General features: G+C 27.6%; 1 protein-coding gene across 1 annotated transcript; it reads left to right on the plus strand.

Annotated features, from left to right (window-relative positions):
* Positions 1 to 8,281, plus strand: LOC115722646 (protein SIEVE ELEMENT OCCLUSION B). Its single transcript, XM_030651906.2, has 7 exons — positions 1 to 246; positions 545 to 634; positions 4,186 to 4,583; positions 4,982 to 5,085; positions 5,590 to 5,732; positions 5,962 to 6,483; positions 7,481 to 8,281. Exons 1-7 carry the CDS (start codon positions 85 to 87, stop codon positions 8,072 to 8,074), a joined length of 2,013 nt encoding a protein of 670 aa, XP_030507766.2. The 5' UTR covers positions 1 to 84; the 3' UTR covers positions 8,075 to 8,281.
* Positions 8,282 to 18,674: the final 10,393 nt, after the last annotated feature.

Consider the following 18,674-nt stretch of genomic DNA (forward strand, 5'->3'; position numbering starts at 1 on the left):
ACAGACGATTGTCACAGAGGAACACACAATAACAAAATAATTATAGTTTCATATAATAATTTACACACACAAAAGAAAAACTCAATGGAGATCAACCCATTCAAAGTTGGAGAAGACTTTATCACGGCGCAAGTTAACGATACTCATGCCACTTATGTCGATTCATCCTTTGATGCCAATTCTTTCTTCATTATCGTTGCCAACATTCTCAGGCAATCAACTGAAATTGTTCAAAAATCTCTTCAGGTAAATTTTTATCATTAATATCTTTATCATATAAATTGATATATACAGGTAATTACTAAAACATATTAAATTTCTTAAACGTCATTATTTATATATCCAATAGATATAATATGTAAAACAACTTTACCATGTATATTTAGTACTCCTCACTAAATGAGTTAATTTGTTGCAATAAAAAATAGAACAACAATACCATTACATCAGAATTTTGATATATAACTCATGATATATATTTAATTTGTGTACTAAATTTGTTGGAGAGAATAATAAATGTACTCATCTTACATTATTATTACAGGGTGATAAGATAACACCAAAATTGGAAGGGAGTTTCCACAAAGAAAACTTCAAAATTCCCATGTGCCTCATTAAGAGTATTGGTTGCGAGGTATTGTTTATTACTAATTTATTAATATAAAAAATTTAACAGTTCAAAATTTATAGTAACACTTAATATATAAAACTAGGAAACAAAAGGTATTACACGGTTAGAATTTGTTTAAAATATAATTTCTTTTAATAATAGAAATTAAAAATTTCTCACAAAAAAAATAGAGATCTAATAAAGAAAAAATAATTAATAAATCTATATAAAAGATTATCTTATAATTTCAAAACTGTTATTATATACCGCATGTCACTTTTAGTTTTCATTATATTCAAAGTTAATGTCATTACTGTATCTTACTTATAGTGATCATTATCATTCTTAGTTTATTATATATATATAAAATAAATTAATCAAATAATGAATTAAATACTCACTTTTATACAAACATTATAATGGAAAAATGAATAGAAATGATCAAGAATTCTTTTAATATATATAATATATATATATATAGATCTAAACAAAATCTATATAAAACTCATCCTATCATTTCATAATTGATGTCATCACATATGTGTAGTACTACTACATTTAAAGTCGATATCATCATACACTATAATACCTAAGTGAATCTATAATTTTTTTAAGAAAAAAAACATTTACACTATTAAAAATTAGTATAATAATTTTGAAAGTACTTACTTTTAATATTAAATAATGTCGAATCTACAAATTAAATAATAAAATAATTAATTAATAATACAATACATATATATGACATTTTATATAATACATATATAATTTAATACATATATAATACACCATTAAAAAAAAATACACATATAATACATTTTATAGCTTTTCAAAAAAAATAAAAAATAAATAAATTACACATATAACTAAATAAATTATATTATATATTAACTATTATACATTTACATTGACTTGACTTCCCATAAATGAATATATATGAGTCCTGAATGAAAAAGAACAACAACTTAAAACTAATATGAAAATATTACCATATACTTCTCATAGCAATTTAAGACTTCTGCATGATCGATCCGAATAAAAATATTACCTTGAAGAAAGAGTAGATAGTAAAGAATGTTAAAAGATATATTGAAACTTAAAGTGAATTATTTATAATATTTGGATTGATCATAAATAATATATATCAAGATTGCTACTATCCTTCAAAAATTAAACAAAAAAAAAAAAAAAAGAAGCACTGAGAGAATATATGTGATATATAATGATTTGAAGGTTTTTTTTTTGGTAAAGATAATGATTTGAAGGTTTATAGTTATTAGAGATATGAATATATTTTTTTTAAAAAAAATAATATTGATGAAAAATGGGAAAAAAAAAAAATTGGTGATTGATATTTTTTTTTAGTTGAGACTAAATCTGAAAAAAAAAATGTATTTCAATGATTGTTTGTTTATTTTTAATGTTACTTTTTGGTAAAAATAAAAAAAATAATAAAAAATTAGAGAATATTTAGGATACTAAAGATTTTTTTTAATTAATTAATCAATTACAATTTATAAACCTAATAAAAAATTAAGAAAATGAAAGTAAGGAGAGAAAAAATAGTACTATTTAGAGAGATTTTAAACTGTTATATTACTGTCTCATATATCTCCTTTATATATAGATAGATTTTCATCTGTCTCGCTAAGAGTATTGGCTTAGAGATATATTAGAGTTGCTATTACTTAATTATTAATTTAAATAATAATAAACTTAAATTTAATATAATTCAATTATATTTTTTAAATAACTAAAATTTAATATAATTTCAAATTTATTTATAAAAAAAATATGTATCTAACTAAATTTATTAAACAATAAAAGAAATAAATAAGTTTAGATATTTTAAATAATATATAACTAATAAATTTATTATAAAGTGTGATTATTTAATTGAATTAACGTCTAATTTAAATTTAAATTAAGATTTATATAAAAATAATTATTAAATTAAATAATTAAGTATATCTAATTCTGTTGATATACTTTTAAATAATTATTTAAGTTATATTTTAATAAATTAATTAAATTTAGATATTCAAATTAATTCATTTAATAGTGTTAGTTTAACCATTAACTTTAATTGAAAATAAAAAAAAATAAAAAACTATTAAACTAACAATTTTCGATAAATAGTGAAATTTAATATAATAAAATATATATATTTGTATAGATACTAGGTGATTGTTACGTGCCAAGCCACGTAGTGTTAGTTTTATTTAATATTTTAGTTTTTTATTTGAATTAATAATTAAAATAGTATAATTATTTGAACGATTTGTTTTATAAAAATAAAATATGTGTCAGTATATTTAGTAAGTAAAATATAGTTGTGTTATAATAATGTATGTTATTAATAGTAAAATGTACATTAATCTTCTAATTGAAAAAAGTTCTATTATCTCATTTCATATCTAATAATAGCTACACAACTATATATTTATAGACTTTCACATTCTTTGCAAATTACTAATAAGCACCAATAATATTTTCATATTCTAATATTTTTCAACCTTCTCCTCTTGGTGGTAAAATTAAAAATAAAACTAAAAATAAGCACAAACATATAAGGTAAATACTAATTACAGCCCATTTTTTTTTTTGATTATTTTTTTAAGCCCAAGCCCAAAAATCTCTAAGCCAACACAATCAATCTTCTTTTATATTATCTTTTCTAAATATTTTATCTATATTTTTCTTTTTTAAAAAATAAATAAAAAATTATTAATATTCTCCCAAGATAGGTTTGTTAGAGAGATATGTGGCTAAGATGATTTTTTTAATTTAAAAAGAGATTATTAATATTTAAAAGATTGTTTATTTAAAAGATTGTTTAATTATTTGGGTTTAATTATTGGGTTTATTTTTTAACGGGAGATCAAACCTAATCGTTAAATTTAACAGAATATTCTTTTATTTTTAAGTATATTCTGTTAAACCAAGAATGTTAAACCAAGAAATGCCGTTAGATAGGCACTTTTAATATATAAAGATATAACATTATTATGCATGGCTCATGATATGAACATTTTCTTTCGCTAATAACAATATTAAGGTGGTCTTTAATAATATATACTTTTGTTTTTAAATCTTTTAATCACAAAAATAAGATTAAAATTTTTGTTTTAAAAATTTTATTTTTAAAAAATAAAAATATATTCTATAGCTATTTTTGTTTTTCAATTTTAAAAATAAAAAATAAAAGTGTATTCTGTAAATTTTATTTTTCATTTTATTTTGTTGATTTTATTTAATTCGGGTCCGAGACAAGGTCTGAGGTTGGGACCGAGAGCGGGTCCAAGCCTGAGAGCGAGTTCGGGTTCGATTTTCAAAGTCTAAGAGTTGGGATCGGAGTCAAAATATTGATTAAAAAACTGTTTAAAAAATTTTGAAAGTGATTTTTTTTATTTTAAAATTTAAATTCTTAATTAAAAAATTAAAAAAATTAATACACGAACATAATTTTGGAAAATATTTTTACATTTTTAATTTTAAAAATAAAAAATTAATTAAAAAAGTATTATTAAAGGCCGTCTAAATGTTTTAATAAATTTAAATATACAAAATTGCAGCTGTTCAGTTGTAAGGAACCAAGTGCAGAAATTGGACATGAAACAACAGTGAAAATATTGAAGAAGCTACGAAGCTATTCATGGGAGGCAAAGTTAACACTGACATTAGCCGCTTTTGCAAAGGAATTTGGGGAGTTATTAATGCACATTGGCGAGGTTCATCCACAAGATCACCTCACCACATCACTGGCCATTCTCAAAGGCTCTCTTATTCTTCCCACCACTACCACTACTCGGAAAAATGCACTCATTCAACTTAATGATCTCATTAAATTGACACTGCAACTCATCGAAATAATCTTTCGGTCACACCTACTACTAAAACCAATACATGTCTATTGGATTATCATTACTGTTGTTGCTTGTGCCAATAAAGTAAATATTCTCACAGCTGATGAGTAAGTTCTATATGTCTCTATTAATTTCTCCTTATATATACACAAAATTAATTTCCAATATATTTAGTCGATTATAACTATCTAATTTATACACGTACATGTATATCATATAATATAGCTATTAGCTAGTCAAACATGAATTTATAAATAGTGGGAACTAGTTAAGTAAGTACTTATTAAATATAGTTATTCATATTTTATTTGAGTATTGTTATTGGGTATGTCACTTTATGATTGGTTAGCGATATTTCCTAAAACTTAAATTCTTAAATTATCTAGACCTGCTATTTAACTACACAAATAACAGTATAACACTAAAGAGGATTGTAAGCACCTGGGGCCTTTAGCAATTCTATATTTTATTTATATATTATATTGTTTGTATTTATTGATTTCAGAGAGAAGGCACACGATTTGTACCCCTACTACATAAAAATTGGCAAATACAAATCTGAACTTGAACTCACAGCTGACCGATCGCCCAAGCCAATCGGAGTGATAGGTTTGCTTTCTTATATTTTGATATTAATATGTACGGTTAGATTTTAGACATAAATCTTGGGTTATCTCTACAAAAATTAAATGTCAGCTAATCAAACAGTACGTGGGACTTTTACTTTTATATTACTAATATTTAATTAGTATAATGTCCTACATTTTTATTTGCTTTGATCAAATTATTTGGTAGGTTGGATTTCGAAAAAAAAAAAACAGTTGATATATATTTTGTATTTTTTGAACAATATGAACGAACAACTCTTAATATATATTTAAACCTAACAATTTGAGTTCTCTTGTTCTTACTAACAAGTATGTGTGCATATGGTTGTATATCGATAATTATAAAATAATGAATGTCAACAAGCATTTTATTAAATATAATTATTTATATTATTATATTAAAAAATAAATTTAAACATATGAAAAGATTACAAAATATGTACTGTGACATATGTTGGAAATAAATATTATTACTTTTAATATGTGTTTGATATATATATTTCAGATGTAGAGAGAGATTACTATGAGCTGTTGAAAGTATTATGTCAAAATAATAAGGAGAGCATCGAGTTTCTTAGTCGTCTGTTTTCAACTAGAGATTCAAGCCGTGGTGTGCAGCTCATTGATTGCTCTGCCTATTTCCGTACGGTATAATTTATTCTCAACTGCTTCCCTTCTATATAAATCTTTAAATGTAGCTTACTTATTTTAAATTTCATCAATTCTCATTAAAAAAACTACTTTTTAGTAATAAGATCTCTTAATTATAATAATTATATAAAAGCTGTCACTAAGAAATTACTTTAATTAAAAAAACAATTAATCTATAATGTATGGGTCCATGATCAAAACTTTCTATGGCTAATTGATGAAACAGGTTCAGATTGATGTGCTGAGGAAGAAGACAGTGTTGCTTGTTTTTTCACGGGTAGTAGGACGATACGACATCACTACCAATGATATTAACTTACTCAAACGCATTCAATTTGAGAAAATAAAGAGAGAGAGGATGGAAGAGCAGTATGCGATTGTTTGGGTGCCCATTGTGGATGAGACTCATGATCAGTTAACTCAGTACAGAAAAGAGATAGAGTTTCAGAGGCTACTTGCGTCGAAGGACATTCAATGGTACACTGTGAATAGTTTGGCTTTACACAAAGGAAGCCTTAAGTTCCTCAAGGAGGAGTGGAAATTCGAGACCAGTCCCATTTGCGTTGTGATGGACCTTGCCCAAGGGAGAGTTCAAAACATCAACGCCTTCTACTCCATGCGCCTTTGGGGATTGGATGCTTTTCCTTTTGACAAAGAATCTGAGCACAGAGTTGTACATGAAATGACTTGGATCAACACTGTTTTTTCAAGGGAATTCATTGCTCGGTCTCAGTCTTTTAGCATCTGGGTAAGTACGTAATATAATAGTTGTTAGACTTAATTAGTTTATTCTCGATACTTACTTAACAGAGCATTTGCTATAACAACCAAAACCAATAATTGATTAGTGATTTTTTATATCATCTATTAAATTTAAATATTTAGGACCCAATATATATTAAAATAGACCAATAATAATACGCCACGTCTTATAGTGCTTAGCACCTTAAGGTACCACTTAGTATTTTTCTACTTAATATAATAGTACAAAAACAAACAGCTATTAAATGGTAACTAAAATTAAATATTAAAAACACTAATACAGGCTTTTATAGCTCAGTACGTGCATATAAAGTTTTCACTTTCACTCAGGCTATGGATTAAATGACCCGGTTTAGCTTAGCTTTTGTAACTTTTTTTTTTTATTTGTAAGATTAAAATAATTCTTTGAAGAGTCTTTTGAAAAAAAAAATATCATTTTTAATTAAAGTCCTATTTTTGGATAAGTTATATGATTTTCAAAAAAAAAAATTTTTTTGAAAAGTTATTTCTAAAATTAAATTAATTTATACAATTTTTAATATATTCTCAAAAGATTATTTTCTAATAACATCTAAACACTTAAAAATAATTTTTCATTAAAAAGTTATCCATATATATAAAAAATAAGTTAGATTAAATGAATAATTTATAATGTTTACTTCTCAGTTTCTGCCTAGCTAACATTTTAGGTACGACTCGTTATATGATTGATGCAATTTAGTATTTGTATATAATATATTTTAATTTAAATTAAAAATATGCATGTGAAATTTGCTATTAGTGTTTTAATTCATGTTAATAACTAATTTACACTGCCATATTATTATAGCGCATTGGTCTTTCTCGAACTTAGACCCCCTCTTCTAAATATATATCACAAATTGATCAAAATATATCTTATTTCAAACTTTTTATTTTAATTTTGAAACTACAATTAAAAATATTTGATATATATGTTAATGAATCTAATTAATAATATACAGGTAGAGCGCAATGATTACATCATTATCCATGGTGGTACGGACATGGCATGGAGCAGAGAGATTCAAGACAAAATGAGATACATGAGAATGGAAACAAATATTAAGATTGAACTTTTTAACATTAATGAAGAGAGTTATGTGGAGCAGTTTTGGAGTGGAGCAAAAACCCTAGTAGAAAAGTATTATAAGGTGGAATATGCTAAACAACAAGTCCAAAGACTCAATTCTTTGAAGCAAGCAAAAGGGTGGTTTATGCTTAACAAAGGGTCTACTACGTTGGTGGTAGGATCACGAGAAACCCTCGTCAAGGCAGTGGAGGAGCTCAACATATGGAAGGAGAGTATTACTAAAAAGACCTTTGAAGTTGCTTTCAAAGAATACCATGAGAAGATCTTTATTATGGTTCCTCGGCCGTCAGACGACCCATGCCTCACCATTGTGAATCCACTCAAGGAGGATGGAAAGACTATGCTGAAAGAGATGAAGTGCACAAAATGTGGCCGAGACATGGAGATGACTAGTGTCACTTTTAGGTGTTGCCATGTTAATAATATTCCGAAACCTACCATTTCATCATCGCCATACGATTACTAAGTGGATTTGGAAAGTGGCTCGTACTTACTTAAAATATAATATATGTTATGTCGATCAGTATACAGTAAAATAAAATAAAGGTCATGGTGTTGTTTTACCAATGGAGAGTAGATGATCTGATGCTCTACTTTTTATTTGTTTGTTTGGATGCATGTTTAAATATGAGTGTACTAATAAAACTTACATCAATAAAAAGATTTTATTAAATATATTTAATATGCAATATTGTTGCCAATACAACGTTTTGCCATAATTCATAAATTTGAGCCTTTCATATTGAAGTATACTTTGGAAATAAAAAATAACTAGGACGTCTGTGTGATAGTTCAACCATTGGACTGTCGATGGGGGTGTTTATCATAAATAAAATTAAATATACCCTCATATGCATCTCTTCATCCTCAACAATAATGTTGTGGAATATTATGGACACGAAATATCTTTGACATCTCTATGCCAAAAATACCTATTTCTCATACAATGTCAAAATAAGATTGAAGTACTATACTTCAAATGCTATACTTTATAATTTTTGTGCACCACTTCTTCGTATATGTTAGAGATTTTATTACAATATATAGAAGATAAATCAAGATATATACAACTTAATTGTAAAAATAATACAAGGACAATAAAAGAGATTGATTAAATATATGTTATAATATACATATATATACACTATTTTTTTTTTGTTGATAATTTATATGTATAATACACTATATATACACTATATGTATCGCATATATATATATATGAAAGACAGAAGAAGAAGATACAATACATGTAACATAATATATGTATATATATAAAACAAGAGAATAATATATATGTATACACTCACTCACAACCTTGAGTGTAGATTAGTAGGGATCACCATGACTTGAACAAGGTATTATACCTTTGTCCAAAAACTTATTTCCCCCTATCTCTAAGCACTAAGGAAACTCTTATGGGCTTTGGGAATTATCAAGCCTTTTAGGGTTTTCTAGCAAAGTGCTTTCTTGATAGAAAACTTCATCTTCAAAATGAGCGCCTTAGACCTCTTTATATAGTGTTTAGGATATCACCATTTAAAATTCAAACTCATAACTCCCATAGATGTTATGGACTCAAATGTAACTCCTACACACACCATAACTCCTATAACATTAAGAATTTTAAATTAAGATGTGTAACATCTTTTTACACTCTTAATGTTGGTGATAATAGTGGAGGTTACTCATAGTAACAAATAACTCCCCCAAATGTTACAAAAAGATGACAATTAATATACATTGTCATATGTTACATATTATTAGTTTATTACGTACATATTTAATGTGTATATATTATATTATTATAAATAATATAACAATCCCCCACTAGATTAAATATTATCTTTTAGTAACAAACTTGTAACTTTTGTAACATTTATTTATTCAATCAAAAATATTATATCAAAATATAACATTCGTCCACTTTGATTGACTAAATACACATTTTTAAAGAAATCATGCTTAGGTGCATTAGGTAAAATATCTTTCGACTTGAATTTTACCTTAGTTTAATTATCACAAAGTTTGATAAAATTTTAGTTGTCGTAGCATTGAACCACTATTCCTTTAGTACAAACTGGTGATAATACATAACCCTCGCTAATGCTCACTTGAGACCGCATGTCTCGCTCTTGCACCGTTAATGGACATGTGAAAAATTCCAATGGACTCTCTAGAGAATAATTCCCAATTCTCATAACAGGCGGCACCACCTCTAGTCCATAAAGGTGGAGTTTTTGTGTCTCACCACTCTTTGGACACTTCTTAAGCGTAAGCTCCATTAAAAAAACTTTCGGTTTTAACGCTCAATTTTCACCACATGTACTCATCCATAGATGAGAAAATTGAGTACCACATTTACTCTATTGACTTGTTATTGCCTATTGAACTTAAGACTAGATTTTTACTAGTATTAAGATATGTTACCATCAATGAGCAAAACAGTAAGGGAGTTTAGGTCCCATCCCTCGAAAATTCATGCTTTAATCTTGTACGGAGATTAAGCGATTTATTATTACCTCTCACTATTGATTCCATGTGATTTATGCATGCCAAAATATAGTGTTCACTTTGTGACCACTGTTCTCTTTAAGTACTTAAGCTTTGAAAATTCAATCATAAAAGATTAATTTTCACACAAATTAAACACTAATTTACAGGGTACCGGTGTGTACATTAGTTTTTGTAAACCGACCAAACCGACATAACCCGACGAATAATGCAAACCGCCTAACTCGACGGAAATATAACCCGCCCAATCTTTATATTAGACGGATTAAAAATATATAATACGTATTATAAAGCACGATTATGGTGAGACGCGTTGACCGACACAAAAAGTGCTTTTTTTAGTAGTGTACCAACCCGTCCAATCAACCCGAACACTACAAAAAATCTTACTTTTAGTTACAACAAAATTTGTGACTAAAAGTGAAAAAATTGTGGCTAATTACAAAGCACGATTCCTATGTTGTGACTAAAAGGTCCGTAGCTAAAAGTATTAGTCACAAAAATTACAATTTGCTGTGACTAAATGTATTTTTAGTCACAATACTTGTTGTGACTAAAACTAAATTAGTGACAACTTGTAACTAAAAAGTATATTTTAGTCACAAGTAATATTTTGTTATGACTAAAAGTTACAGTTAGTCACAAAAAAAATATGTTGTGACTAAAAGTTGACGTCACTAAAAGTAGTAATTTTTTGTAGTGGAACTAACCTGATTAAGAGAATTTTATATATATGTATATATATTTTATTATATATATTTACATTATCATATAATTTACATACATATTTTAAAAAAATATATAAAGTTTAAAATACTATGTTTTTTTTCTAGTAGTTGATTTGAACTTTAGATTCAATCTATATATATTTATCTTATTATCACAAATTAACAAAAATATAATAATTGAATGTAAAAATAATAAAACATTAATTGTCAGTTGTGACGGGTTAACCAGACCAAACCGACCAATTTTATTGGGTGGGTTACTAATTTCTTTTTTCTTAATTGGAGGGGTTGCACTTAATTTTTACATTGGGTTGAATAAAATGTAGCATAAACCGACCAAACCGATCGACGTACACCCCTACTAATTTAGACACCAAACATGTGTAAATTACACTTTATTTTGAGACACCAAACATGTCTCCAAAATACACATTTTAATTTTAGACACCAAAAGTATGTCTAAACTTTCTCATATTGCACAAGAAATGTCATTTTTACCAGCACAGTTCGTTACTGCACTGGTAAAAGTAACTTTTACCAGCGCACTTCGCAAACTGCGCTGGAAAAGAGGTCAAAGTTTTACCAGCGTACATTTGCAGTGGCTAAAATCTAACTTTAATGCGCTGGGAAAAGTCATTTTTGCTAGCGTTTTTCATTTTATGCTGGCAAAAGTTCTAATACCAACATTGATTTGCCAACCCCCTTTTGCCAACACATCACAAGTAAATTTTATTTACCAGCGCAATACCAACTTTTGCCATCACAAAAATGTGCTGGCAAAAGTGACATTTCTTGGATAAATTAAGATGTGTAACATCTTTTTACACTCTTAATGTTGGTGATAATGGTGGAGGTTACTCATAGTAACAAGTAACTCCCCAAATGTTACAAAAAGATGACAACCAATATGTACATATTATTAATTTATTACACATATTTAATCTATATATTATATTATTATAAATAATATAGCATGGTATTGGTCAAATAATTTTCCTTTCTCCTACTAAGGAAATGAGATATTTTTTTAATGAATAATGATCATTTTTACTGCCCTACAAACGAATTACAACTCAAGAACAAAAGCTTAACTATAGCTCATCTATGCTCAAACTAACTACAACTATTATGACTAGTTTTCTCATTCTTGAAAAGAGAAAACCTATTACAAATGCTTCTTTTAATTTTTTGTACAATAGTATCAATACTATTCACATTCTCATTCCACAAAGATTTATTTCTAGCTTCCCAAATATTATAAACAAAACTATTAACAATTGCAAGATAAACCTCTCTTTTAAACGTAGAATGCTTAGTCCTCTTTATCTTCTTAATGCAAGCTTGAAGCTCCATTTTTTGCACATTAAAACTTTCCCAAGAGAAAATCATCATAGCTACTATAGAGCTGTAGTGGCAGCTGAAGAAAAGATGAGTCCAAATGGTCTCCACAAAGAGACAATTTGCTTCAGCAATGAAGCCAATTTTAAGGACCTTCTATCTACTTTGTAACATGATCAAACAAGCAAGCTAAGTAATAAACTTGTGTTTAGGAAAACTTTACCGATTCCAGTTGGAAAAGAACTAACTCTTCCTACCATCAGGCTTCAGCCAGAGACAAGAACAAAATTTAGTAACGCAAAAGTTTATTTGAGTGAAGACATCTTCTTCCACTTTTAGCTCTAATCATGTTCTTGGCCATGATAATATATATTGAGATTTATGCTTTCAAAACAAGTTATAACACTACAAGAAAAATATCTTTTAGCTACCAAATTTTATTGGTAGCAAAATGTAGCTTATTGCTACCAAATTTTAGTAGTAAAATTTCTTAGTAGCCAATACCAAACAAATAAGACCAAATATTTCTACTGCCAAATTATTTAGTAGGCAATTGTGATTTTTAGCTACCAATAAATTTTGGTAGCAAAATTTTTGTGTTTAGCTACCAATTTAACTACCATATTTCTTAATAGCAAAAGATCTTTGTATTTTTTGCTACCAATTTTACTACCAATTGTGTTTAGTAGCAAAATAATATTTTCAGCTACTAATTTTTGCTACCATATGCATTTTTTAGTAGAAACATATTTCTTCTCGCAATCAATACTCAGCAATTATTTTTTCTTGTATAAAAATATTATTTACCACTTTTGTATTTTATATTTAATAAAATATAATATTTTGTTACCTACTAATTCATTTATTAGAGTAAAAATATAATTATTATTTATAAAATTGTTATACTAAATATTAGAAAATACAGTAAATAATTGATTTTTTTACGAAAATATAAATATTATTTTTAATGTTTCTCCAAACGTAAATTATTTATGTAATTTTTTTTATTAATTTTAGTGAAATTATTTTATTTTTTTTATCCTTTATTGCATTTATTACCTAAATTATTAATTTGGTAAATATATACAATTTGCATGTATTTTTTAAAAAAATTAAAATTAATTATAATTAGGTTCGCACCTAATACAAACAGTATTACTAAATATTATTTTAAAAATAAAAAATTTTAAAGAGTAGAATTATAATTTTCTCACAAAATAAAAACTTATATCGTTGCTTTATTGAAACTTCTAAAGAGTGTTGAAAAATAGAAGAGAAAAAAGATAAAAAGCTTTGAAATATTAATAAAAACAAATAAAATAAAATGATAATATAGTATGATTCATTTGTTCAATAAAAATGAATAAAAACATAATAAAATATTAAATCAATTCTATGAATGCATCGGCCCACTCTATTCGAATTTCATCAATTTCTTCATTTGTGTAATAATTCTCCATTCTATTGTTGCACTGAAAAAAAAAATATTAATAAATATTAGTGAACTTAAATATTATTTATATATATATATATATTGAAAAAGATGTATATTTCATATACATTAGTATTTAACCAATTGAGAGGTCTTGAATCCATGCATAAATCCCGCATGTATTTCATAACATAATATCCACATTCAAAGTGTTTGGGTTGTCGAGGACACTGCACATTTATATAGATGTGTAAGAATCTCTTAAAATAAATAATTAAAAGTAATATTTTGTTGTAAAATCATTAAATATTTGTGAAATACAAAATTTTTTTATATATTTTGAGAGATAAAGACTACTCACTTTTATAATTTTCCATATAATACCAGCTGCTCTTGGAGTTTTCTTTTTTGAAGCATTGTAATAGTCAAAAATCCTAAATAATAAACAAATTAACATCAACACTATTACATATAAATTTTAATTTGATGCTTATTATACTAATGATAAATATTATTCACTTACATTGCGATAAAATTCTTAATGGTATCACTTGGTAGTTCTCCAGTTGGATTGAGCCAGAAACACATCTCACGTGATGGATCAATTATTATTAGCACCCAATGATAACTAGTGATGGAAGAAAAAATTTTAATATATAAATATATTACTATATAGCTAAAATAATAATTTAAGTTAATCTTACCCTAAATTAATAGGGATCAATGAAAGTTGCATCTCCCCTGCGCTTGCTAATCGATCTGCTATTGATTCTACATTTTGCTGCAAATAGGATCCCACTATAGAAGCCCAACTTGGATGAATAAAACGAAAATACTTCTCTCTTTTTGAATTTTTTAACCTTTCATGTAAGATCCTAAACATTATAACAATACCAAATTAAATAATGTTATTAAGTGTGCGATTAAAAAATATGATAAAAAAATCTCTTACCTTATATAAAATGCGATACACTCAGCTCCAATCTCAACATTTGTGCCAAGATGAACTATATCTTTAGGTTCAATATACAAATCTTGATCAGACCCAAAAATATTTGGATCCATTTCAATACGATACTCTTCTCTACTTTTGCGATATTGAACACTTAACAATATAGCTTTGACGCTCCTTGGGATGATTTTGGGCATAACAAATGGAACAGGAGAGTCTTTCACATTCATCGAACTTGTTGAAGCTTTCTGAGTTGGCATGTGTGGAGATAAATGTTCATTTTTCTCCATAGTTTTTAATGCCTAAAATATTATTAAACAATAAATAATTATAATAGAAAGGCTAAATACAAATCAAACTATTTTCTTTTACCTCAGAATCACCAAAGATGATTAAGTGTTCCGGCCATGCAACAAAGCTTTGGACTGCATCTTTTACGAAGATTAAATCATCACGAACATGGACAGGAAGACGAGCATTTTCATTCAAACATTCAATTATGCATACTCGTACATTGCCTTTTTCCAAATCTTTCCCATGAACTTGTTTTCCCGGAAAAATTTCACCAATAGCAACTACATCACCGTCTCCCAAAGTTAATCTATAAGTTTTATCCTACAAACAACATAGAAGAATTAGTTATAATAGTAGTAAAATCAATATTATTTTAAATAAAAAAACCATTGTTGGTGGAGTTGGCCACTGTTGTGGTGGATTTGTCTCTTTATTTGATGATGATTGAAATTTATGTCCTTCCAAGAATTTTCTTTCCAATGATTCAACCCGCTTGTCCACTTTTTCTTGAAGATATTTTTCAAAAACACCATCTTTTTCACTGGTAAAATCTTTGATGATTTTTTCTAATTTTTCAATGCGTTGTTCTTGAAGCTCCTTGGATTTAGATGATAACTCTATTGATAATTTTTTTCCTATTACAGGTCCAGTCCCTCTTAGCCACCCATACTTAGCATCACCTAAAACTTGTCTATAGATAGCAGCATCGTCTACCATTATTAATGTACCAGCTTCGAGTTGATTAAGTTGATCTTCACGTAACTCAATCATCTCTTTCTACAAAGATAAAAAAAATTGTGTAATATATTTATATAAAATGTAAATAGTGGAGAAAATGTTATTAACTTATAGTGAATGTGTTGCATACATATTTTTCCTCAGCAATTTGGTTGATCCATCCATTTTTTTCTGTGTAGTGAGTTTTTTTGAATGTTTCAATCTCTCCAGCTTTAATAGACTTTGATTGTCCTTCATCTACATCCATTACCGGTGTAGACTTCTGAAATAATTAAGTGAATTTTTTTTTAAAACTTATACATAGTAATTTAAAATTAATTATTAATAATAAATTATTTTTACCGTCTCATGTAAGTGTTGAGTAAATGATTTACTTCCACCCCTATGCATAAATTTTACTTTTGATCTATTTTTTGAGCCAGCCACAGACTTTTTCTGCAAAAAAAAAAGTAATTGACATTAATAATTTTTTAAGAAAATTAAAAATTTATATGATGAAATAGACATTATGATACCTTCCACTCTTCGCTGGAGAAACATGCAGTGCACATCCATTTCCAGTCAGCTTCTTTTATCACCAAACTCGTAGGTCGATGCTCTAATGGATTTTTTCCTTCCTCGATCATTTTTTTATAATGTCGGTGACAATTATGACGATGATTGCTGTATGCATTTTTGCAATATTCATCACAAATTACCTCAAGATATGGATCTTTTGCAAAGTCCAATTTGAATACATCCTGCATAAGTTTTGAATAAATAAATATAAAATTACCTAATTAAAAAAAATATTGAAAAATGAATATATTAACAAATGTACCTGTATACGAGCATATACAGCTTTTTTTTCTGCGGGTGGAACTTTGCTCCAACCACTATATTGCAATGGAGCATGATGGCGTACATTTACGCCAACATTAGTTGTAAAATCAGAAGCATTATCACCATAAACTCGAAGCTCGCCCTTATTATAGGTAATAGTTAGATTAGTTATTTTGTCATTCTTCAGTTCACGGCTTAAGCGATCTCCACGAGTAGGACCACGTACATTCTTTTGTATTTCTATTTTTTGTAAGAAAAATATATAATTAATAAGTATTTATAAATGTATTTTTTTCCAAAATAAGAGTGATGATAAAATTTTGTACCTTTTGAAGATTGACGTTGTTCATCATGTAATGGAACTGTTGAAGGGTCATCAGTAGAAGGTGTCAAGGATTGCGGTGAATCTGATGGTGATTGAGTATCATTGTGTGCCCGTTTAGAGCTAAATCTTCTCGTACTACTCAAGGGTTGATCTGAAGTATCAGTGCGTCCCCGTTTTGAACTACCTTTTCTCGTACTACTTGACATAATAAAATCTGAAATGATAAATTATTAGTAGCTAATATTAAATTATCCCATTAACAAAATAAAGTTATTTACACACCCTTTATATTAATCACTTTCATCACAGTCAGTTTCAGAATCTGAACCACTAAGTAGTGCTTCTTCATCAATATCATCAATGTTTAATTCGTGTTGAACTTGATTATTTTGATCTTTTGGGGAGTCAATCAATAACTCATCAGTTTCAACTTCATCAATATCTTTTCGAATTAGAACGTCGTCCATGTTGTTTGAAGAATCCAATGTGAGATTAATGTTGTTTGAGGAATCTTCTTGATATGCTTCACGATTCTGGACAACTCGTTCTCCATCATCAACTTCAGGCTCTGATGGTATTTCCCAAATATGACGATGGTTTACCTTTTGCACCACTTTCCAATTTTCTCCTTTTTTAATGTCATCTAAATAGAATACTGGATTAACTTGATTTGCAAGAAGAAACGGGTCGTCTTCAAACCAATATGAGCTAATATTTATACTAGTCATATGATATTCCGTATAGATTCTACGTGGACTCTCACTGGTGTTATACCAAGAACATTTGAACAATATCACCTTATTGAAATAGATGTAATGTACTTCCCATATTTCATCGATGACACCATAAAAATCACAAAGGTTCCCATTATATTCTGCCTCAACTCGAATTCCATAATTTTGAGTGACTCGTTTTTCATCTCGAGTTTTTGTGTGATATCTAACACCATTAACCATACAACCAGCATACTTGCAAATTAAAAAATTAGGCTGAATTGCAATGGCATATAAATCATCTTGGGCTGTAGAATATGAGCATTCATTCATTCTTTTAACCTGAGATAATAATTTGTATAGTTAAAATGAGAATAAATATGCATATTCCATTTGAAAGATATACAAATTTACGAACTTACTTTATTTTCAAACCAAGATGGAAATTTTTTTTTCTGCGATTCGTCAATATCCAAAACACCTTTAGATTGTAAAAACAATCTGTGTTCTCTGATTCAAAGTAAGTAACTCTCAGATAAGAATTATTTTATTTACGACAACATAAATTTTTTAGGATATATTTAAGATGAATTAAAGAAAACTTACTCCAAATATGGCTCCAATTCAGGACAATTATTCAGAATGTACCAATGAACCATATTTCGTTCATCTTCACTTATTCTGATTGATGATTGTTTCCCAAATGGTCTAGTTGGTAAGTTGAATATGGATAATGTTGATTCTCTTCTTACTCCGACATCATCTGGATTTCGATCTGGACGATTGAAACGAGTTTCTATCCCATGAAGATACATAGAACAAAAATTTAATGCCTCACTAATTATATATCCTTTAGCAATGGAACCTTCAGGCCGAGCTTTGTTCTTTACATATTTTTTCAAATGACCCATTTCCCTATAAAAGGTTATATAATTAATATATACATTAGTGCACATTTTTAAAATTCATTATTTGTTAAGGTAACAAAAATTTTGTTACCTTTCAATTGAATACATCCATCGCATTTTGGACAGGACCACCTAACTTGGCTTCCTTTGGCAAGTGGACCGCTAGATGAATCATCACATCGAAAAAGGCAGGGGGGAAAATACTTTCCATCTTACAAAGTGTGAACACGATGCCTTCTTCCAAATCATTTAAGTCTTTCACATACAATGTCTTCGCACATAGTTTTTGAAAAAATAAGGATAAT

The sequence above is a fragment of the Cannabis sativa genome, chromosome 9 (assembly GCF_029168945.1).
Source record: "Cannabis sativa cultivar Pink pepper isolate KNU-18-1 chromosome 9, ASM2916894v1, whole genome shotgun sequence".
NCBI lineage: Eukaryota > Viridiplantae > Streptophyta > Magnoliopsida > Rosales > Cannabaceae > Cannabis > Cannabis sativa.

What these genes read in the sequence shown, in the direction of transcription:
- LOC115722646 (XM_030651906.2), top strand. Translation starts at nt 85, where the DNA reads ATGGAGATCAACCCATTCAAAGTTGGAGAAGACTTTATCACGGCGCAA. An exon ending in AATATTCTCACAGCTGATGA is followed by an intron (nt 4,584 to 4,981) that starts GTAAGTTCTATA and finishes TATTGATTTCAG; the next exon opens with AGAGAAGGCACACGATTTGT. An exon ending in CTCAGTCTTTTAGCATCTGG is followed by an intron (nt 6,484 to 7,480) that starts GTAAGTACGTAA and finishes AATAATATACAG; the next exon opens with GTAGAGCGCAATGATTACAT.